The sequence below is a fragment of the Lithobates pipiens genome, unplaced genomic scaffold (genome assembly GCF_037356315.1).
Source record: "Lithobates pipiens isolate NorthernLeopardFrog02 unplaced genomic scaffold, aLitPip1_a1.2 Scaffold_27, whole genome shotgun sequence".
NCBI lineage: Eukaryota > Metazoa > Chordata > Amphibia > Anura > Ranidae > Lithobates > Lithobates pipiens.
Genome location: NW_027507788.1, coordinates 109,628,667 through 109,651,915, shown reverse-complemented (window position 1 = coordinate 109,651,915; position 23,249 = coordinate 109,628,667). Strand labels below are relative to the sequence as shown.

Genomic DNA, 23,249 nt, shown 5'->3' with positions numbered 1-23,249 from the left:
CGCTGGAGAGAGATCTTTCCCACTCCCCCAGGTACAGATTGGCGTAGGATGGGGCACAACATGTCCCCATCGCTACGCCCTGCACCTAGAGGAAGTAGGAACCATCAAAGAAAAAATAGTTGTTATTTAAAATGTTGTCTAGGCCCTTCAAAATAAATGTATTGAATGACCCATCCTGATAAGGATTGCGACTCAAAACATCATGAATGGAAGAAAGGCCCATACTGTGCGGGATGGAACAGTATAACGATTCCACATCAATGGTAACAAGGAGTACCTGAGCCGGTAGTTTGAGTGTTTTGATTATTTGCAGAAAGTGAATAGTGTCCTTAACAAAGGATGGTAAGGCTCTTACATACGGTTGCAGATATGCATCTATAACGCTGCTCAGATTTTCGGAAATACTTCCGTTGCCAGACACTATAGGGCGTCCCGTAAGATCGCCCAAACCCTTGTGTACTTTGGGAATCAGGATGGGTATCAGGATGGGTCATTCAATACATTTATTTTGAAGGGCCTAGACTACATTTTAAATAACAACTATTTTTCCTTTGATGGTTCCCACTTCCTCCAGGTGCAGGGCGTAGCGATGGGGACATGTTGTGCCCCATCCTACGCCAATCTGTACCTGGGGGAGTGGGAAAAATCTCTCTCCAGCGATGAGGGCCTCGTCGGGTACCTGGGCCAGGTGTTTATCTGGCTCAGGTACATCGATGACATCTTTATCGTTTGGAGCGGCTCAAGGGAAACTCTTTTTGAGTTTTTTGATTTACTCAATATCAACAAGTTTAATTTAAAATTTACTTTAAACTATGATGTCAAATCTGTGACATTCTTGGATGTCAAGATTGAATTGGACTCGTCAGGAAATCTTTCTACCACTTTGTACAGAAAAACCACTGCTGGCAACACTATATTACATGCAGATAGCTTTCACCCTCGCCCCCTAATAAACTCTATACCGTATGGACAATACCTTCGCTTGAGAAGGAATTGTTCCAGTGAGGTATCGTTTAAAAGTGAGGCTGACAATCTTCAAAGTCGTCTACTCGCTCGCGGCTATAGTCGCAAATGCCTTCGTCGGGCGTATAATTCAACTATTGGGCAAACCAGAGATTCCTTACTATTAAAATCTTCCATAAGTGGTAAAAATCAAAAAGATTAGAAGACACGCATTATAACACGTTTTCTGTACAGCATAAAGAGATCAATACCATAATTAAGAGACATTGGTCTATTCTAAGAGATGATGAGACAGTGAGGCATTTTGTGTCTCCTTTTCCCTTAATCATGTTTAAACGAGCCACGTCCCTAAAGGACAGGCTGGTAAGGAGTGAGTTTACAGATTCGACTAATAAAAAACATTGCACAGCTTTGGGCACCTTTCCATGTGGCAGTTGTGCACACTGTCCACTAATAAGAAAAGATAGAACATTTAAGTTACCTAATGGCCGAATTTATCGACCTAAACATTTTGTCAACTGTCAGACCTGTGGAGTCGTATATTTGATGACTTGTGAGTGTGGGGCCTACTATGTAGGAAAGACCAAACAAAAATTCTGGTGTAGAATTTCGAAACACGCATATAGTATGCAAATTGGCAACATCTACCTTCCCCTTGGCAGACATGCGGTCACATATCACGATTATATTATGCCAAAAATTCTCTTTGCCGCCTTAGATAGGGTACACATTCCCAAACGAGGCGGTGATTGGAACAAGACATTGCTACAAATTGAACAAAAGTGGATACATTCACTTCAGGCCACACAATATCCGGGCCTCAATGAGGCAATCTCGTTTGCACCTTTTCTAAAAGGTTATACTTCAGGCAAAACGAGTTAATGTAGTAAATCAGTTGATAAATGCCAGTGAGGGCAAAGAAATATAAAATAAATCCCACTATTGTTACAGTGTGGGTTCAGTCACTGTCTCTCTGCTTTCCCTTTCCCCTTCTCCCCTCCCTTCCCTCCTACCCTTCGTTCCCCTCTCTCCCAGGATCGTAACTGAATTATTATTAATCCATACCATAGCATTAAGCAGTGAAACAATAATGGTGGTATTTATTATTCCGACAATACTATGTATCACTAGCGATAGCTATATTGTATTATTGATGTACTGTCACTTTATGCAATTCCCCTTGGATCTGTTGTTCTAAATGGGGTTGGACCATGTCGGGGGTTTCGCTGGCTTCCCGGCACGGGGAGGGGACGTTGGAGCACTCTTTTATTGCTTCCCGTCCCCGATCTCCCTAGGCTGGGTTGGGCTGGGGGTGGTAAATCCTGTGCCGGCGGCATTCCGTGATCGCCGCCGGATGTCGCGGTCTGCGCAGTGCGCCTGCGCGGGCTCTTCCCGGGTCCTATGGGGGGTCTTGCACTGCGCAGGCACACGCGCATCATCGTGATGTCACGCGGGTTGCGTCGGAGACGAGGGGAATTCCGGGGCATTATGTGCCTTCCGGAACGCTGAGGAATTGACAGGAGCCATAAATATGGCTCTGATGGTTGAGAGCAGCAGATGGGTGGAGAGCTGACACACCCATAAATAGGAGGAGAATCCCACCTGTATCTAATCTAACAAACAAGTAAGTGCTATAAATAAGGTGTAGTAGCCAGGACCTTTTCATTTGAGTCCTGGAACACCACTCAAACAGATCATTGAAACAGGTATGGAGTATGCTGAAGAGAGATATCTCCCTTTTCGCTGCATCTCTTTTTATTGATATAATATGAAGTTTGGTAACTTTATCACTTTTGATTTAGCTTTAGGGCTGTTGAGGCACTGGGGGCTTTTCGCTATTCGTTTTAAGGGGCTATTTTAATCATCTGCAGACCACAATATAAGTGCGGCAGATACAATACGCAGGTAATACATTATTATTCACTGACTTTCTTAATATTTTTTATCACTATTCATACTATCACTTTTTTAGGCATCACCACATGTTTATGGGGTTATTGATTCAATACACACATTTATGGGGTTTTTTTTTTTTTTGTATTTCCTTTCTCTTATACACAGTCACATATTTGGTTCATTTGCATCACTAGTTTATTATTATTATTACTATTATTATTATTGTTATCATTTTTGAACTACATTCACATTATTCAGCACAATACTGATTGTCACAATATGGATTATCACACCTGTTTATTATTTGTTTAAACATTACTTGGGAAACAAAGTGGCATTCCCCTCTCATTTCACTATTCCCACTTATCTATGCTTTTGTAGATTAGCACAATATACGCAATACTCCAGTCAAATAACTAGTTATAATATACATTTTTTTAGTGATGTATTTGCTCCATATCATATTGTATTTCATTATTTTTAGGTGTGGCCACCTTGGGTGTGCTAAGAACCTCCTCCTCTGTTCCTCTGATCACCCTGGGGAAACTCCAGACACTGTCAATTCTTGTAAGCTAGTGTTTGATGCCCCCGTGAAGTCGTGTTCCGACTTTTTTCTCCCCTTCTTTTGTCCCCCCCCTCCTGTGTCCATCTTGGTGGGTGGCTGAGGTGGGTCAAAATAGTGGGGCAGCGGATCCAGGATGACCCTTTGAGGGAAGGCACTGTTCCGTTTTTCAGATTTTATTAGAAGTCTCTGGTTGAAAAGCATTGGTTCGGTGGAACTGGTAAATATTATCGAAATAAGTTTTGATATTACATACATTTTTTGGTTAAAACCTATTATATTGAAAGTCTTTTTTCTTTGATTACCTGCAGAATATACAATATAACTACTCCTCTCGCCAGGGCTTTGTTGCTTTTTACCCCCTGTAGAAGACCCTGACTCCCTGAAATGCATTGGGGCAGCCTGGGTGCTATTTTGCAACTTTTGAAAAAGTGCTGTACTTGTAAATTTTTCCTGTAACCTATTTTGTATTAAATGCTGCATATACTGTTTATCCACTGATATGCTATAATATTATATACCAGAGCCTGTATTTTTAATCTATGATGGCAAATAAGCCGTTGTATCAATAAAATAAATATAACTTTTTACGGATTTATCTCTGCTTCTTGTTGCTGCCTGAAAACCCCAAGGGGAACTCTTCTTTTTATTCTCTCTAGAATACTTAGGGGTGTGCAGCTAGCTTGTTTTTCATTAATTTATTTATATTTATGCACTTTTTTCCTCCTTACGTTTAGATACCCAAAAACTTTGGACGCTGACACCAATAAAGTCCTGCGCTCTCCTACTGGCCTGGCAGCAGGGGAAGAAGGAGGAGGGAGTCGAGCTGCTGACGTAATGTGCCTTGGCCCAGTATCCCTGAAGTGGGGATAGGGTACCTGTCAAAAATAGGTATTCGCTCCCCCCGAAAGATGCCAAATGTGGCACCGGAGGGGGAAGGACACAAATGAGCGGAAGTTCCACTTTTGGGTAGAACTCCGCTTTAAAGTGTTTCTCCTTCCCTCTGGACTAAATGAGGAGTTGATCATTTTCAAATTTCCTGGAGTTATGCTTTGATTCACTAATATGGCACTTACATAAAGGAAGGAAAGCCAATGAAATGTCAGAATGCTTGACCTCTATACTTTTTCTATGTCATTGACTCAGAAAGCACTAAAGTCAATTAATTAGCATAAACTGCCAGGGAACAGACATTTTCATAAGGCAAATGTCATCTTACATATTTCTGCCAATTTTGGTATCATTTAAAGCTATTTTATGATGTTAAAAACAACAAATGTTTTTGTTAAATGTGTTACTATAAGAAAGAAATAAAAGGGTACAGTAAGAGCAAAAAATCATGATCAATGATAAAACAATGATAAGTGTTTTTTTGTATTAATGTAAGAGTTGAGTGGGAAGTTGTCCTTCTTTTCAACTGTGTGTGTTTCAGTTTCTGTTTTTGTTGGGTATCTGTATTTTAGAAGACATTGGTGTCTTTAGTCTTTTCTGTTTTTTCAAAACCCTCACTCTAGCTAAAAAAAAAATAACGTTGACAGCATTTATGGATGGGACTGCAGTTTTTGCCAGTCATTCTGTGCTATAAAATCTATTTGTTTTAAGGTGACACAGTGGGTGCAGATTAGCAAACAAGAGCAAAGAGAATGTGCAAATTACAGCAACCAAGAGTAACTCTTATTTCAACAGACTTGACCACTGCTAACTGAAATGTAAATGTCCATTGTGGCCATTAGATTCTTTGTTTCATTCTGTTCAAAAAAGGACTAAGGCAAAGTCTTTACTTTCTCTGATTACCTTATTTCACCAGTTTTTTTTAAAGATATTGTACAGTTTCAAATATTTTAGTTGTTTTAACTAGGTATTGGTGCAATTATGTTTCCTGTGTTGTTTGTTTGGCTCACACGCATGCTGTGGCTACAGTTTGTAGTGCCATAGGTCATTGATCCCCCCTGCCTATGCATTTACTCACCTAGTTTGTCCCTATTCAGGAAAGTGCTTATTCTTGATCACAGTGTTCATTCTATGCTTTACCATTTTTTTGTGTTGCAATACAAATGTGGGAGAGCTAATGTGATAAAAAAAAAATCTCTTCCAGCATGGTGATCTCTCTGTGAATGCTCTACTGGTTTGTGGCTGTCAGATAATTATTTTACCTGTACCAGTGCTAGACTGGGAGACCAAGGGATTGTGGAATATGTAGATTCTTTACAGGAAGTGTCACTTCTTAGACTACAGACCAAGGTCATTCAATAACCCAGGTTTGTCCAACTCAATTTCATCATGGGCCATATCAACAGTATGCTTGCCTTCAGAGGCCCGGGTGTATCTGGAATGTGCTATGTGCAGAGTTGAGGAGTGCATTATGTACAGGGTGCAGAGTTCAGGGGTGTGCTGTGTATAGAGTGTAGGGTTTAGAGGTGCACTATGCACAGTGTGCAACCACAACCTCCACCCCCCCAAACATCTCCTACGTGGCCTGGCTCTAGTACCTCCCTGCGTAGGCGGCCCGGCATTGCCTTACCTGGATATCATTCTCTCTCAGATTCTGGAGATCTGTCCCTGCCGTGAGTGCATGCAGGGATCTGTTAGTTCCAGGAGCCACTGAGAGCAAAGCTGTCCCTTGTTAACACAGAAGGCTTCTGTGTTTACAAGTGACAACAGGGAGAGTTGGAGGTGGCAGAATGGGGTTGTGCCATGTTCTAGCTGCAAAACTGGCTGCAAGGGCCACACATTTGACATATGTGCATTAACCTATGCAGTACCCTGCCATGCCATATGCCTTACGGTTGAACACAAACCGAAATGTTTGACTCCGGTATATAACAATTTACTCTACTATAGGCTGTGTGTGTGTGCAGGGCAAAAAATGACACAATGAAACTACATGATCAATGCACATATTATGAAGGTAAAAAACTGCACTTTGCACATCCTCAGTAATCTCTGCACTGCTTCACTATACTCTATACTCTTCACTTTATACTCTACAAATATGATTCTTGCTCTGTTCACCTTTGTTAATTAGATGCCTGTTTTTAAAATGAATGTTGCCAGAAAAAGAGAAAACTGCTTATAACATGCAGTGGACCACAACCAAAATCTTACATATTTTACTTAACCGCTTGCGGACCAGCCGCCGCAGTTTTACTGCGGCAGGTTGGCTCCGCTGCACGATATCACGTTATACTACGTGATCTCCAGGGCTTGCATAGCAGGCACGCACCCTCTGCGAACTCCGTGAGTCGGATCGCGGGTCCCGTGGACTCGATGTCCACGGGGATACCCACGATCATCTCACGGAGAGGAAGAACAGGGAGACGCTAATGTAAACAAGCATCTCCCTGTTTTGCCTAGTGACACTGTCACTGATCATAGCTCCCTGTGATTGGGAGCACGATCAGTGATGTGTCACACACAGTCTCTCCCCCCACAGTTAGAATCACTCCCTAGGACACACTTAACCCCCTACAGCGCCACCTAGTGTTAACCCCTTCAATGCCAGTCACATTTACACAGTAATCAACGCAGTTTTAATCAAACTGATCGCTGTATAAATGTGATTGGTCCCAAAAATGTGTCAAAATTGTCTGATCTGTCCGCCATAATGTCGCAGTCATGATAAAAATCCCAGATCACCGCCATTACTAGTAAAAAATAAAACTATCCCCTGTTTTGTAGACACGATAACTTTTGCGCAAACCAATCAATAAACGCTTATTGCGATTTTTTGTTTACCAAAAATATGTAGAAGAATACGTATCGGCCTAAACTGAGGAAAAAAATGTTTTGGGATTTTTTGGGGGATATTTATTATAGCAAAAAGTTAAAAATATTGCTTTTTTTTCAAAATTGTCACACTTTTTTTGTTTACAGAGCAAAAAATAAAAACTACAGAGGTGATCAAATGCCACCAAAAGAAAGCTCTATTTGTGGGGGGAAAAATGTCTATTTTGTTTGGGAGCCACGTCGCATGACTGCACAATTGTCAGTTAAAGCGACACAGTGCCGAATCGCAAAAAAATGCTCTGGTCTTTGGCCAGCCAAATCCTCTGGGGCTGAAGTGGTTAAAGTAATGTAAAAAATCAATATAATCACAGAAAAAATACAGATAAATTAAGCCATATGCCCTCACGATGTTTTATTGGACACAATTATAACAAAAAAAACATGGTACTATCCTATTAAAACCCCCCAAAATACCCTGCTCGCCCCAAATAAAGGGGGGGTATCACATTGAGAATATTGTCAACACAAATATCCCACACTTCTGAAATGTACAATTTCCAATATTCAGGGTGTGTCCAGAAAGTGGAGCCAGGTTGGGACAGGTCACATCCTACATGAACTAACTGAAATGTAAGGAGACGAATATAGAATTTCAAAAATATGTATGAATGTTAGTCCTGCAATCAAATTATATGATAAAAACGAATGATGATGACAACATTCCATTCTGTCAATGTCTGCTAAGAGAGAACAAGTCATTCAAGGTCTTTGGTACATAACTACAAACAGAAGCAGCAGAATTCATGAGGTTATCCAACTCCCATGAGCATTGAAATAAGACTAGGCAGAGTCAAACAGCATGTAACAGAAAGGTGATTTTGCCAGCAGCAAGGTAGTCTTCATCAAAAATACTCAGAATCACAATTTTTTTTTTAGCGGCCATATAAGCTTTCTATTAATCTGAGAAGAGTAACCTATACCTGTCATGGAAACAATGTGATGTGTACGCTTTCTACATTGCTACGGTAGAAGATATCTGTTGGCTTAGGCTACAGTGGAACTGCAGTACATGCTTTTAATAATATGCTAATTATAATTTTAGTACTTTTTGTGGAGTGACTTCACCTGAACTTTTATCTTGTGTTGTTTCTGTGCATATACAGTATTCTCTGCAAAGAGAGTATTTTACACTGAGGATATCACTACGAGACTATATTTGATCCACCATAATAGCATTTCTGGTTAGTAATGATACCCCAGGCATCCATTGAGGACCAGAGCATCTAGGATATAACTTTCCTTGTCAAAAATACTTTATTGAGTTCAATTGAGTACAATAAAATTAATATTGAGTATTGTACAATTCAGAATACTTATGTAGTAATCATATGTGCTTACAATTAGAGAATTGATCGTGAGGTAAAGCACTGTGAAAAATTTAAGTAATTAGTTAACAATTATGAACTAAACCAATAGTGATGAACACATTCAAATATTCTGTAATACGTAAGAGTATGAAAAAAATAAAGATTTCCTGAATAATCTTGATATAATGAAATATGTTACATTACTAATGATTTCTTTGTAACCGAAGGTATAGCTAAATCATAAGGTATAAAGACAGACAGAGTAGAGAGAGGAAGAATAAGGTAAAGAGTGAAGAGTGAAAAAGGTAAAATAAATGAAAAGAGGCGTCCACCGGGTCGATCCAGAAGTCACAGTCCAACCAGTATTGTTAGCATGACTTTAAATCATCTACCATGGCCATAAAACAATATCATTGAATGATAATGGTAAGAAATGTTCTAACCAAGGCTGCCATCGTTTCCGAAAAGGATATAAGTTTGAACCTGTAGATGGCTGCAGTGATTTTAATTAACACTAATGGCATGTGTGCACAGCAAAGATTTCTAGACACTCACCATAAGTCAGATTAAATGGGATAATTCTTTTTTTTGTGTAATTATATGCTGTTTGTAATTATAATTTTTTACATTAGTTTGGGTAAAATATATAAGATTTTGCTTGCTGTCAACTGTAGGCTATAAACTATTCACTTAATTGGTTGCATTCTCTGATGCTCACTGTGTATTCTGTTTTGCTGGAGGATTTGTAGGCCACTGACTTGTTGACTTGTTTTTTTTACTTTGAAAATGACCATCTATGTTTCCTTAGGTCTTCTGAACCTGGAGAAGCTCCTGCGCCAGTTTCTGATTTCCAAGGACTGTCTTTCAGTCAGGATGCTTGATGACAGTTGGGACCCAACGCCACTCTTAAAAGAAATTCGTGATGACAAGACCAGCACTATCATTATTCATGCTAATGCATCAATGTCCCACACAATATTAATGAAGGTGTGCAAATTACAACATTTTAAAGTTTCACAATGCCCCAATTTACACAGAGCTGTACAATATGTCTGGTTTTTTTTGTCCATCCATGAATCTATCATTGTCATAGGAACATTAAAGGCTAAGTTCACTTTTTTATTATTTCCAAACTCCAGGCTCCCTATGTACCAATATAGCAGTAATGTACCCCTTTTACAGGAAAAAAAGCTTTCTTTCTATCTGTCCTAGGCCAGGCTTTGCTTCAGCCTTCAATTTGTTGTATAAAATACTTCTCCATTACTTTCTGGACAGCCCTTAGGGTGTGAAAACCATTAAGATATATTAAGATACAGGAAGGAGTTGACTAGCTGACCTCATTAACACATCCTGTACCTCCCCTCTCCTTCCATGAGATCGCTCCCACCCACCACTGTAGGTTCATGCTTTTCCAGTGCAGTCAGTGATCACTATACAGCCATTAATTTATTTTCTACCTTACTGTCGTCTTGCATAGAGCATTTATTTGGCAGAGTGTGCAGGAGCTGAGCAATCAGATAACCGCCTATGTGGAGCAGAGTTGTAGTATTAAAAAGAGAAGTGTGTGTCCCCGAAAGCCTGTAATGCTCACCATACACTGTACAATCTGATTGTACAATCTTCTTTAGATCTACCATCAACTGTGTAATACAAGGGCCTGCCTGTCTGGATATAGAGTGAATGGATAAATAATGCGCCCTCCTATTCTATAGTTTTGGTAAATCTAAAGGAGATCATACAGAGATTGTACAACCAGATTGTATAGTGTATGGCCACCTTTATACACCTAAGGCTTCATGTACACGGGACGTTTTTACAACCTCTCCTGAACGATTTAGCTTGGCAGATAGTACCCCACGTGTAAAATGTCAGTTTTGCTGCGTTTACATGCGTGTTTGCGTTTAGAAGCGTTTTTTTTATTAAATGGGCAAAAACAAAAAACTCCTATAAACGAAACCGTATTTAGTCGTATTTAGCGCCTGAACCATCAGAAACTTCGGCGTCTGAACCCATTTTTTTGCTCTCAAAGAAACGCTGTTAAACGCAACTACCTAAAAACAGCAATAAACGAGACTGTGTATATGGTCACTTAGGATAACATTGAATGAGTTCAGGGGCAGTTGAAAAAAGCATCCAACTGCCTCTAAACATACGTTTAGCAGTGTCCCATGTCCATGGGGCCTAAATGAATTAGTCACACTTTTGCCCATTAATTTTTGATGACAGCTCAAATGCAGAAGCAAGCTCATATTTTGCCATGTGAAAAAATTAGTGTTAAACACAGCAAAAAATGTGCAAACAGCAACACAACAAAATGTCCCATGAGCTACTTTGCCACGTGAAGGGCAACCCATTGAAATCAATGGGTTGCCCTGTGCATGTTTCAGGAAAATTAAGCCAAAAAAAAGTGCGCTCCCACTACGCTAGGTGTATGCCCTTGTACACACAGTCGGACATTCTGACAACCAAATCCGTTGGATTTTGTCCGACGGATTTTGTCGGACTGTTGCATACACACGGTCGGACAAAGTTGTCGGAAAATCCGATTGTACATAACGTGATGATGTTATTTCGTTAAGACGGGACTACGTTCAGGCTAGTAGTCAATAGCTTTGGTCTAGGAATTTGATCTGAGCATGCGTGGCACTTTGTCCGTCGGAGTATTTTGTCGGAAAATTTTACGGACAAGTTGGAAAACTTGGTCCGTTGGATATTCCAACGGAAACAGTCCGATGGAGACCACACACAGTCGGATTATCCGACAAAACGGTCCGATAGGACACATTCCGTCGGAATCTCTGACCGTGTGTACAAGGGCTAAATGGGGCCTGAAAGTGGTGTGTTTACATGAAGCTCCATTCACATCTGTGTATTTCCGAACACAGGGCAAACTGCACAGAAAACATGCACTTTGATGCGTGTTTTGAAAACAAACGTGCATCGCACTTGCAGCTCAATTAAATGTTAATGGCACGCCAAGCATGGGTAGCAGGCACACATCTGCCGTGTGACAAACAAGCTGCAAGTGTAAAAAAAGGGAGGCATTTGTTAACCTAATATGTTTCTTGCCTATGCATTGTTAAAGTTCCAGGCTTTTTATGTTTATTAGCTTATTAGTCTATTAGTTTATTAGCTACAAAAAGTGTAGTGTAGTTGCTGACTTGCCAAACAGAGCGTCGCTCCTCTCCGCCGGCACCTGCATTGCTACTCTGGGCACCCGGCCATGACAGCTTTCTGCTTCATGGCCGGGCACGCATGCGCTGCGCTCCCAGGTTAGACAGGCGATCTCCTGGGACCTGTCATGTGTCCCAGGAGAATGCCCAGAGGTAGGGGCTGCCTAAGGCGAAAGAAGGAGTCGCCTTGGCGGTCCCTGGGCGGAAGGAGGAAGTGGGACAGGGAGTCCCCCTCCTAAAAAAATTACATGCCGAATGTGGCATGTAAGGGGGCGAGGAGTGCTTAAAGTGAAAGTTCAATTTTTGGGTGGAATGCTGCTTTAAGAGTGTCTGTGTTGGGGTCCATTGATCTGCTCATTATTTCTCCTGTTAATTGGAGTTACCCTACCTTTCTCTGTTGTATGCAGAGTTGGGAGTCGTTGTCTGTATAGGATCTTTACTGCTGCTCTACCCCTTCTCTGTCGAACAATGGCTATGGTTTGGTATTTCTAGGTTGTTTTACCTGTGTACTATTATATACTAAGTTTTTGTTACTGTACGTTTTTGAGCCAGGGAATGCCCAACAGTTCTGTTTTGTAGTGCCTTTTAATGTTTTAATGGAATAAAAAAAAGGGGGGGGTAAAAAAAAGTACAGCGTTCCCCTCCAAAAACATTCTGGAGCTTTTATTGGGGCATTTGTTGTGCATAAGGCAGCCCATTCAAATGAATGAGCTGCTCTACCCTATATTTGACAAGTGAAAATACTCCAAATCAATCCCCCCCCCCCCAAAAGAAATGAATGCACTCCCTCCTATGTATAAGTCACTCTAAAAAGGGATAATAGTGCTGTTCAGATACATAGTAGTTGCAAATACATATGCACCGGGGAAATTTATATATAAACTGAACACCCCTAATACTATGTGTTTAAAGTGCATTATAAAGTGCTATGCGCATATCAAGTAAAAAAAATATTAAAAATGTCAAATTCAAAGTGATCGATTGCAGCACAGGTGATATTAATACTGATGATAATAACAGTGATAATAAATAAATAAAGTAAACAACTACAGAAATATTAAATAATTCATGGAAAAATGTGCAAAACACTAAAGTCTCTGAAAAAGTATCGTAAAAATATAAAAAAAATGAATGAATAAAGAACAAAGTGGTCAAAGTCAATAAGTGAAAATCCGTACAAAAAAAGGTGAAAATAAAAATAAAGGTGACTCTTTAGTGCTCCCCTCCTTCATTCAATTCCCCCTCTTGTGATTGCACTCACCAGAGCGCCTCACCCCTGCGGGGGTAACAGGCCAAATGATCCAATCCAGAAGTTGATGTCCCCCTTGCCAGGATATCCTTTTAATCCGGATGACTACAAGCCTTCCAACGTTGTTCTCTTCTCAGAGATGGTAAGGATTCCTCAGCATCGGTGCATCCACATGCATACGAAAGGATGAGCTTCATAGTGTGAATCCATCAATAAATATATTTATTATAAAAAAGTATCTAGCTAAATAATAGATCGGAGCCTCAACACTCCAAATCGTATAACAGAAACACGAACTCCCGCAGTTCCGGCGTTGTTCAGCGCGCGTTCCAGGACCAACCTGTCCAAAAAGCTGAACCACAGAGAAGCCGAAAATGACGTATTGTGTACCAAGAATGACGAAACGTGGACCTTGCGCGTTTCATCATATGGACGTCATTGGAGGCGCTGCCATTTTGGTACACCTTACGCAATATAAAGAATTTGAAGAGGCCGTGGCGCCCAATCAAGGGGAAGCTACTCAGCTGAATAGCAATAACAGGGCTAATAGGAAACCACATGACCCTTCCCCACTGAACGTATATATATGCCAATAATGTCTACCCCAAGCGCCATCTGGTGGATGGATAAAAGAAGGCAGATCACGGCATCTTCAATGATACTAAATACAAGAAGGCATGGAAACAAATTACTACACAAAATATTACAAATATTAAAATAAAAAATCATTATTAAAAACTATTAAAATATGTATCATGATACCATTATGCAGACACAGACTGGAGGAAAAAAAACATACTCAGAAAGAAATATATATGTATAAGACTACCTATTAAATAATTGAATGTGGTCAGTGGGTATATCATCAAGACACTGATGCAAAAAGCACCAAATTGGCTGTGCATTAGATGTCACGTAAAAATTGGCTAAAAAATGTTTTCAAACCAATTTATTTATTAAAAAAAAGACAAATTAATAATTCAAAAATTGGATAAAAAACAATTCAGGTCAATGTCCACGTTTAATCCTTTCGGCACCAGGGACACCAAACGATAAATCCATTTAGTTTCATTTTGGGACACTAAAATCTTCTTATTTCCTCCCCTCCATTTTTAATATTTTTTACTTGATATGCACATAGCACTTTATATTGCACTTTAACCACTTCCTGACTGGTGCACGATGTTGTACGTCGGCAGAATGGCACGGGCATGGAAATTGGCGTACAGGTACGTCCACTTGTATTTGCCGCCCTGCCATCACACTCGCACTGCCGGCGGCGCACGCCTGTCGGTCGGGGCCCCGTGAGTCTGGTCGCGGGTCCCACAGACTTGATCACCGCAGGGATACTCGCGATCGTCTCACGGGGAGGCTGAACAGGGAGATGTCGATGTAAACAGCATCTCCCCGTTCTGCCTAGCAACAAGTGACACTGATCTCTGCTCCATGTGATTGGAGCAGAGATCAGTGTTCACTAACACACAGCCCAGCCCCCCACGGTTATTAACACGCCCCTATGACACACTTAACCCCTACACTGCCACCCCCTGGTTAACCCCTTCACTGCCAGTGTCATTTACACAGGAATCAGTGCATTTTTATAGCAGTGATTGCTGTATAAATGACAATGATCCCAAAAATGTGTCAAAAATGTCCGATGTGTCCGCCATAATGTTGCAGTCACAATAAAAATCGCTGATCGCCGCCATTACTAACTGAGGAAATTTTTTTTTTTTTAGATATTTTGGGGGGATATTTATTATAGCAAAAAGTAAAAAATAATGTGTTTTTTTTCAAAATTGGCGCTCTATTTTTGTTTATAGCGCAAAAAATAAAAACCGCAGTGATGATCAAATACCACCAAAAGAAAGCTCTATTTGTGGGGAAAAAAGGACGTCAATTTTGTTTGGGAGCCACGTCTCACGACCGCGCAATTGTCAGTTAAAGCGACGCAGTGCTGAATCGCAAAAAGTGGTCTGGTGTTAAGCCAGCAAAATAGTCCGGTCTGAAAGTGGTTAAACACGTAGTATCAGGGGTGTTCAGTTTACATATAAATTTCCCTGGTGCATATGTAATTGCATCTACTATGTATTTGAACAGCGCTATTATCCCTTTTTAGAGTGACTTATACTGTTTGGCTTCACCTTGGTGAAGGTTTTTATAGGGAGGCTGCAGTTCACCATCCATAAGCACGGATATCTGTGATCATTTACTTCCTCCTATGTACTTGTGTAAAAATTGCATTAAACTATGCAATATGATTGTATGATCTCTGTACAATTTTCTTTAGATTTACCAGAACTTTGGAATTGGAGGACCCACCTGAACAATCCATTCAATTTGTATTAAATCGGACAGGTCCTTGTGCATAGTTACATAGTAGGCGAGGTTGAAAAAACACAAGTCCATCAAGTCCAACCTACGTGTGTGATTTTATGTCAGTATTACATTGTATATCCCTGTATGCTGTGGTACTACATAGCTGATGGTAAATCTAAAGGAGATTGTACAATCAGATTGTACTGTGTATGGTCACCTTAAGGGAAGGAAAGTGGGTGGAAATAAAACAAGAGGTGGTGCTGCAGAGATCGGGAAATGTCTCACTGCCTGTGAATAGCGCAGCGCATTACCGACTTCCTGGCAGGCTCTGTGCATGGGCAGTGGGAACACACCGGAGCTCATCCTTATAAGGGTGGTGTGGTCCAGACAGGTGAACATGCCCTATCATGCCTTATTCTGTGATGCAGCAAGGCAGTGTATGATGGAAGACGACCCACAGGAAGTAATGGAAGAAAAAAGCATGTTTCAAAAACTCACACAAACGTGAAATTTCAAAGCTTCCGTGGGTGAAGTAAGTGAAAGATAATGCACATGTGAATGGTTGAGACAAAAAGGACATTGGAAAAGGCTTCTGTTTATTATGAAAAGTGGGAAAACATATGTGTAGCGCTTAAACACTTAGGGTCCTGAAAGACATATACCCAATAAAATAAAAACAAAACATGCAATTGTGCACAATATTCAATAGAAAGTCCAGTGAGCAGTGATAAAGCAAAATCGTCAAAGTCTCTCTTTAAGGACTCGAATGTAGACAGAAAGGTATCAATGAGGTCTCAAAGACGATAAATACAAAGGGATGTGTTGCTTGGATCCGGGGGTACTATAGACAAACAATGAGGTACTCTTACCAACAATGGTGGACGCACATACCATACGGCAGTGAGTCAAATGCGCTTATGGTTCTCCCATTGGATGTAGAAGCAAAGTCCTGGTCCAAAGGGCACACCATGAAGATGTAGACACACGGCCAAGGATTATCTCCAGCTCATCCGGGGGCTCCAACTCCAACTCATCAACGATCACAGATGATGGAATCTGGAGGCCCAGGTCCTCTCTGTGGTCCACCAACAAGCGAAAAACAGCTGATGACCACTCTTATACTGCCTAGACACGGTTATTTGTCATTCTTTTATGGATTTCTCACTCTTCCTTGTTTTTTCCTTTCTTAGGTCTGGAAAAGCTTGGTGTTTGTGTCCTTTCTCAGACTGATTGATTCCCAATCAGTCTAAGAAAGGACACAAACAAACACCAAGCTTTTCCAGGTAAGGGCTCACGCACACAGGACGTTTAAGGAACGGCAGCACTGCTGCCAGGAAAAAGTTAGCCGCGCTGTTAGCCAAGTTTTTGAATAACATTTATGGGCATTCTTTTTAGCATTTTTTGCCTTTTTTCCCTATAATGTAAAAACGCTAAACACAGCTAAGTGCAGCTAATATCTTGTTGCAGCGTTTAGGGGCATTTTTGGGCATTTTTAGCTTTTACAGCTTGTTTTTACTGATCCTGGAAGCACAGACTGTGTTTTTTTTTTCTAATGCTCCTAAATGCTTTTGTCTCCAAACACCTCTGACAGTTTATGTGTGCATGGACACAGGCTAACATGGAGGGGCATTTAGGGGCAGTTAAAAAAACATCAGTTGCCCCTAACAGCAGCTGTAAAAATGTCCTGTGTACATGCAAAATAATAGGTTATAGCTGGGTATTTATAAATAAATTTTATATTGAAAAATATGGAAACGTTTTTTGTTAAGGTCGTAGGTCTCATTTTAGAAAAAAAAAAAAAACACTGCAAAAATGCCTTTTGTATAAAATATGCCTTTTAAAATGTCCCAATCAGATTTATGACATCACAGTCACTAGAGATTCACCATCTCTGTGTCACTGGAAAAGCAATTGTGTTACATTATTGTTGGTGTAGTGCAGTTTATATAGATACATTATTACATGAAACTTGCAAATTAACATTTAGGCTGGATTCACACCAGTCCGGTGCGAATTCCAGCTCCGTTCTCTGTGCGAAGAGAAAAAGCAGCTGTTCAGCGCTTCTTCTCCGTTGTAGCTGCAGATGACCTGAGCAGGACGAGGGGGGGGAATTTGTGTTCAGAAGGGAACGCATTTGCGAATCAGATGCGTTCCGTTTGAAGATTATGTGGCTGTAATGCAATGTCTAGAAAACGCACACTTTTTTGGGCAATGTCGAGTGCGAATGCAACGCACATATGTGAATCAGACTGATTCAAACTAATAGGTTTTAAAATGTTCTGCGAAATGGATTTGATGTAAGCCACATCCAATTCACATAGATGTGAACCCAGCCTTATGGTGCATTAACAGACTTTTATGTTTTTGTTTTGTTTGTTTTTTTGTCTTTTTCTTTCCTTTTTTACAGGCTGCAGAGCTGGGAATGGTTTCGGCTTATTACACGTATATCTTTACAAATCTGGTGAGAAATGACTTTCTTATTAACGGCACAAGCAGTGCTGTGAATTATTTTCTCCTATCTTGTGTATTTCTATAGACCACTTAAAGATATAATGATATTATTACAGGTGACTAAAGTATGAAACAGTTGTAAAATGTAATTACTTCAGTATGTTGAAAGTTTAAGCATTTATAGAGATGGGCTTTATCACAATGTTACTAAAAATATTGATTGGAAGTGAGAGCACTTTTAGAACTGCAAATTTTAAAAAGCACTTATTGCACAGTTTTATATACTAATGGAATTTTCAAGAGTAATCTGAATTTGAGCCATAACAATATGGGTGGCTCTGACCTCTTCCTACTTCACAGTTGCTGGTGCTAAGTGCCTTCAATAGTTGAATAGAATGTCATTGTTGAAAATTAATGCAAAGTGTAATCATCTATCTGTAGCTGATGTGAATGGTGCAGTGTTCTCTGTAAGGCTGGATTAACATGAATCAGTTTTTTTATGCATTTTGTATTTTGCAGAAATGCAGGGAATTTTTTTTAACATGGGTTTCTATGGAACATGTTATCATCAATGCATTTTTGTGCCTCTGCTTTTTTGGAAAGGGTCGGGACTTTTTTTCCTGTAAAATGAAGCGTTTTGCATGTAATAGAATTCAATGGACCCGCATCCAAAACACAAGTCCTGCATTTTTGCCGCAATTATTATTATTTTTTTATTTCCTTTTTTTTACACTGTATATAGCTGGTTGCTAAGGAGGGGGCCAGGAAGCCAGGTGTCGCATCCTTAACAACCGATGAGTCATCAGTTGTCAGCTGACTTCCTACTAAAAAAGAAAAAAAAAACAGCGTGGGGTCCCTCCCCAGGTCCATGGGATTGGTATGGATTCTGAGGGGACCCCCACACACCAAAATTAAAAAATTGCGTGGGGGTCCCCCCAAAATCTATACCAGACCCTTATCCGAGCACGCAGCCTGGCAGGTCAGGAAAGGAAGGGGGCGAGCTAGCGCCCTCCCCCCGAACCATACCAGGCCCCCCTGCCCCAAAGCACCTTGCCCCCATGTTGATGAGGACAAGGGCCTCTTCCCGACATAGTTGCCTGGTGGTTGTCGGGGTTTGCGGGCGGGGGGCATATGGGAATCTGGAAGCCCCCTTTAACAAGTGGCCCCCAGATCCTGCCCCCCTATGTGAATGAGTATGGGGTACATTATACCCCTACCCATTTACAAAAAAAAAAAGTAGTTTAGTGTTAAAAAAATATAGTAGACAGTTTTTGACAAGTCTTTTATTAAAAATCTTCTTCTCCGCTTCTTCCTCCATCTTCTCCCACATCTTCATCCTCGGGTCTTCGCCTTCTCCCCCTGTTTCTTCTTCCGATCTTCTTCTTCTGTCTTTTTTGTCCGGTATTCTTCCTCTGCCACCACTTGCGCCAATGGTGCTTCTCCAATGCTGCGTCCCGCTGATCTGTCGGCGCCGATGTCCTACATTTCTTGAATAACGATGGGGCGTGGCAATCGGATTGCACCATCCGGAGGCCACACCCGCTTGTGAAGTTGCCAGGGGCATGATGGGTCCGTGACATCACAAGGGGGTGTGGTCTATGGAAGATGCAGTCCGATTGCCATGCCCCCATCGTTATTTAAGAAATGCAGGACATCGGCACCGACAGATCAGCTGGACGCAGCATCGGAGGAGGTTTGTCGGCTGGAGAAAGCCGCACACTGGACAAGGAAGACAGAAGAAGAAGCAGGGGGTGAAGGACAAGACTAGAGGATGAAGATGCGGGAGAAAATGGAGGAATACCGGAGGAAGAAGCGCAGAAGAAGAAGAAGATTTTTAATAAAAGACTTGTCAAAAGCTGTCTACTGTATTTTTTAACACTACACTACTTTTTTCTTTTTTTTTGTGTGTTTTGGCACATGCGTGTATACATGCATAAAAATTCTCGATTTTCTTGGGTTGTATTGTATCCATGTACATTTTGTATATTTGTGTCTATACGTGCATAAAATACTGCCCAGCAATGCAGATTTTTGTAGAATTTTTTTTTTTTACTGATCTTTATGCAGAGCAAGATTATGCACCTGTGTATACAGGCACATACAAAATAATGGGCTGATTTTCAATAAGTTAAAAAAATGCCTGAATGCCTAAAAACTTGACATTTTTGGGTATCCGTATGCATCCAAGAGTATCCAAGGCATAAAAGAAACCTCTTCTCATATAATTTAAATTTTATAATATAAATTCTAACAGGCCAATGACAAAACAGGACATGTAAAATCTGTAGAGATTGGGGGTCTTCTACTCAGGCCTTGTTCCAAGGGTCTTGTCGCCTCTGTAAGTTTCATATGACAACATCTTCATAACTCAAAATCCAGTATCTTTAACATTAATCTGTACTAACCATATACAAAATGTAATACTCTTTGGAAACTAATTACAATGCCAAAATATACCATACTGTCATTATTTTTATTAAAGTGGAGTTCCACCCAAAAGGGGAAGGAGAGCGAGTACCTGCTTTTGACAGGTACCCGTCCCCACTTCCAGGAGACCTTGCTGCAGGGAGTTCAGCCCCCCTCCTCCTTCCCCTGCCACGCAACCAGCTTTGTGCATGCGCAGTAGGGAATCGGCTGTGAAGCTGCAAGGCTTCACTGAGGGTTTTCCTTACAACGAATGGCAACGGCAGCACCCGAGAGCCAATTGGAAAATCAACTGAGGTGCAGACATTGCGAGATCCCTGGACAGGTAAGTGTCCTAATATTAAAAGTCAGCAGCTACAGTATTTGTGGCTGCTGACTCATCTTTAAGTAGACCTGTATGTGCCTATATACTACTACTATATAGTACTATATAATAATATTATTATTATTATTATTATGTTTTCAATGATAAAACAGCAATATTAACCATTTATCTTTATTTTTGTTAACGGAAACAGCTTTTACATGTACTTCTCCACTACTAGCTTCTACACATTGGCCCTAACTGTAAAAAATATTTATTCTTACTGGTAAGATGTTGCTAAATTGATAATTAACCCTGAGATGTTCTTCAATCAGGAATTTTCACTGCAGCGCTTTGACAGCCCGTTGGATGAACGGGTGAACATCTTGAGTTTTTCTATGTTTAATCAATCGCACAGCTACTTTCAGGAATTCACACAGATACTCCAGCAATCCTGGGAAGAGAACTGTGATCATTCTCCTTTCACTGGCCCTGCAGTAAGTGGCATTCAGTTTAGTTCAAGACACTGTATTCTGGCTTCTGACATAGCAGATCATGTGGTTTACAAGACAGCAGATTTTACCCAGTTCTGACCCATTTCCAAGTACTACTAAAGAACACATTTATTTTATAATTTTACTTTGCAGTTATACAATTATTATTATAATTCCTATACTGTATTTTATGTTTGTGACATTAAAACTTCAGGTTTTTTTATTAGAATAATAAACATGTTATACTTACCTGCTCTGTGCAATGGTTTTGCACAGAGAAACCTTAATCCTATTCTTCTGGGGTCCCCTGTTGGCGCTCCTGGCTCCTCCTTTTCGGCAAATGCCCCTTTCTATGGGGGAACTTGTGTGGGCTCACTCCCGAGCCTCCCTGTCTGTGTCTATTGACGCATACTGGGTGGCTTGGCCCCGGCCCTTGCTCCCTCTTCTTATCATTTGATTGACAGCAGTGGGAGCCATTGGCACCAGCTGCTATGAATCTCTCCAGTGAGGAGGGAGACAGATAAGAGAGCCACTGCTTCTGTGGACAGCTCTGAATCGATATCAAGCCAAGGTAAGTATAAGGGGGGGGGGGGGGGCTGAGGGGAATCCTGCAGGTTTTTTACATGGAATGCATTAAGGTAAAAAAAAACTTTAAGGCTTTACAACCACTTTAATATTATTATTATTATTATACACGATTTATATGGCACCAACAGTTTACTTTACAACATGGGGGCAGACAGTAAAGTTACAGTACAATACAATTCAATATAGGAGTAATCAGAGGGCCCTGCTCATTAGAGCCTAAAGTCTATTTTAGTATTTTGCTTATTATTATGATTATATTCGAGTTTGAACAAACAACATATTTATCTTCTTATGCCGCGTACACATGATCGGACTATCCAGCGGACTTAGTCTGGCGGACAACCCGCCGGACTTTGCAGTGGAGGTCCGCCGGACTTTCCGAATGAGGGGACCAGCCCGCACACAACCGGACTTTTCCAGCGGACAATCCACCAGAATATGGTGGGAGTCCACCGGACTTTGAACGGACTTGCTCACATACGGAGTAAAGTCCATTAATTGTGAATGTGGCTCCAGGTAGATGGAACTAGCGAAGGAAGTGAATGTCGACACCTCGCTAGCCCCATCACCTGGTATGGATTTAAAGGGGAAACCCTATGCCTAAAAAACAGCGTGGGGGCCCCCACAAAGTCCGTAGCAGACCCTTATCCGAGCACGCAGCCCGGCCGGTCAGGAAAGGGGGTGGGGACAATCGAGCGTCCCCCCCTGAGCCTTACCAGGCCACGTGCCCTCAACATGGGGGGGTGCTTTGGGGAAGGGGGGCCCTCCGGCCCCCCCACCCCAAAGCACCTTGTCCCCATGTTGATGAGGACAAGGGCCTCTTTCCGACAACCCTGGCCGTTGGTTGTCGGGGCCTGCGGGCGGGGGGCTTATCAGAATTTAATAAGGGGGCCCCCAGATTCTGGCCTCCCACCCTATGTGAATGAATATGGGGTACCATGTACCCCTACCCATTCACCTGGGGGGAAAAAATGTACATAAAAAAAACACAACACAGGTTTTTAAAATACTTTATTAGACAGCTCCGGGGGTCTCCTCTTCTTCCGTCTTTGGGGGTCTTCTCGCCGGACTCTTCCGCTATCTTCTGCTCTTTTACTGTCCGGCGGACAATCCACCAGAATATGGTGGGAGTCCACCGGACTTTGAATGGACTTGCTCACATACGGAGTAAAGTCCATTAATTCTGAATGTGGCTCCAGGTAGACGGAACTAGCAAAGGAAGTGAGCTAGTAAAAGAGCTAGTAAAAGAGCAGAAGATAGCGGAGGAGTCCGGTGAGAAGACCCCCCAAAGACAGAAGAAGAGCAGACCTGGAGCTGTCTAATAAAGTATTTTAAAAACCTGTGTTTTTATATGTACACTTTTTCCCCCAGGTAAATGGGCAGGGGTACGTGGTACCCCATACTTATTCACATAGGGTGGGGGGGGCCGGAATCTGGGGACCCTCTTATTAAAGGGGGCTCCCGGATTCTTATAAGCCCCCCGCCCGCAGACCCAAACAACCAACGGCCAGGGTTGTCGGGAAGAGGCCCTTGTCCTCATCAACATGGGGACAAGGTGCTTTGGGGTGGGGGGACCGGAGGGACCCCCTTCCCCAAAGCACCCCCCCATGTTGAAGGCACACGGCCTGGTATGGCTCAGGAGGGGGGGTGCACGCTCGTTGCTCGCTCGACTATACTCCGTGTGTGGCCAAGTCCGTTCATTTCAAACGTCTGCAAGACTAGCACACAGACGG

The 23,249-nt window shown here is 41.5% G+C and overlaps 1 protein-coding gene across 2 annotated transcripts in view; it reads left to right on the top strand.

The window, feature by feature from the left end:
* The window catches only part of GRIK4 (glutamate ionotropic receptor kainate type subunit 4), a 799,826-nt gene that overhangs the window by 586,443 nt on the left and 190,134 nt on the right, over positions 1-23,249 (top strand). For both annotated transcript variants that reach the window (XR_013263204.1, XM_077457367.1), the window contains exons 6-8: positions 9,323-9,501; positions 17,663-17,716; positions 20,770-20,931. Coding sequence is in view for 1 of the 2 variants with exons in the window: in XM_077457367.1 (XP_077313493.1) it covers positions 9,323-9,501; positions 17,663-17,716; positions 20,770-20,931 (395 nt within the window). In the remaining variant the exon portion in view is untranslated. The remainder of the gene's footprint in view (positions 1-9,322; positions 9,502-17,662; positions 17,717-20,769; positions 20,932-23,249) is intronic.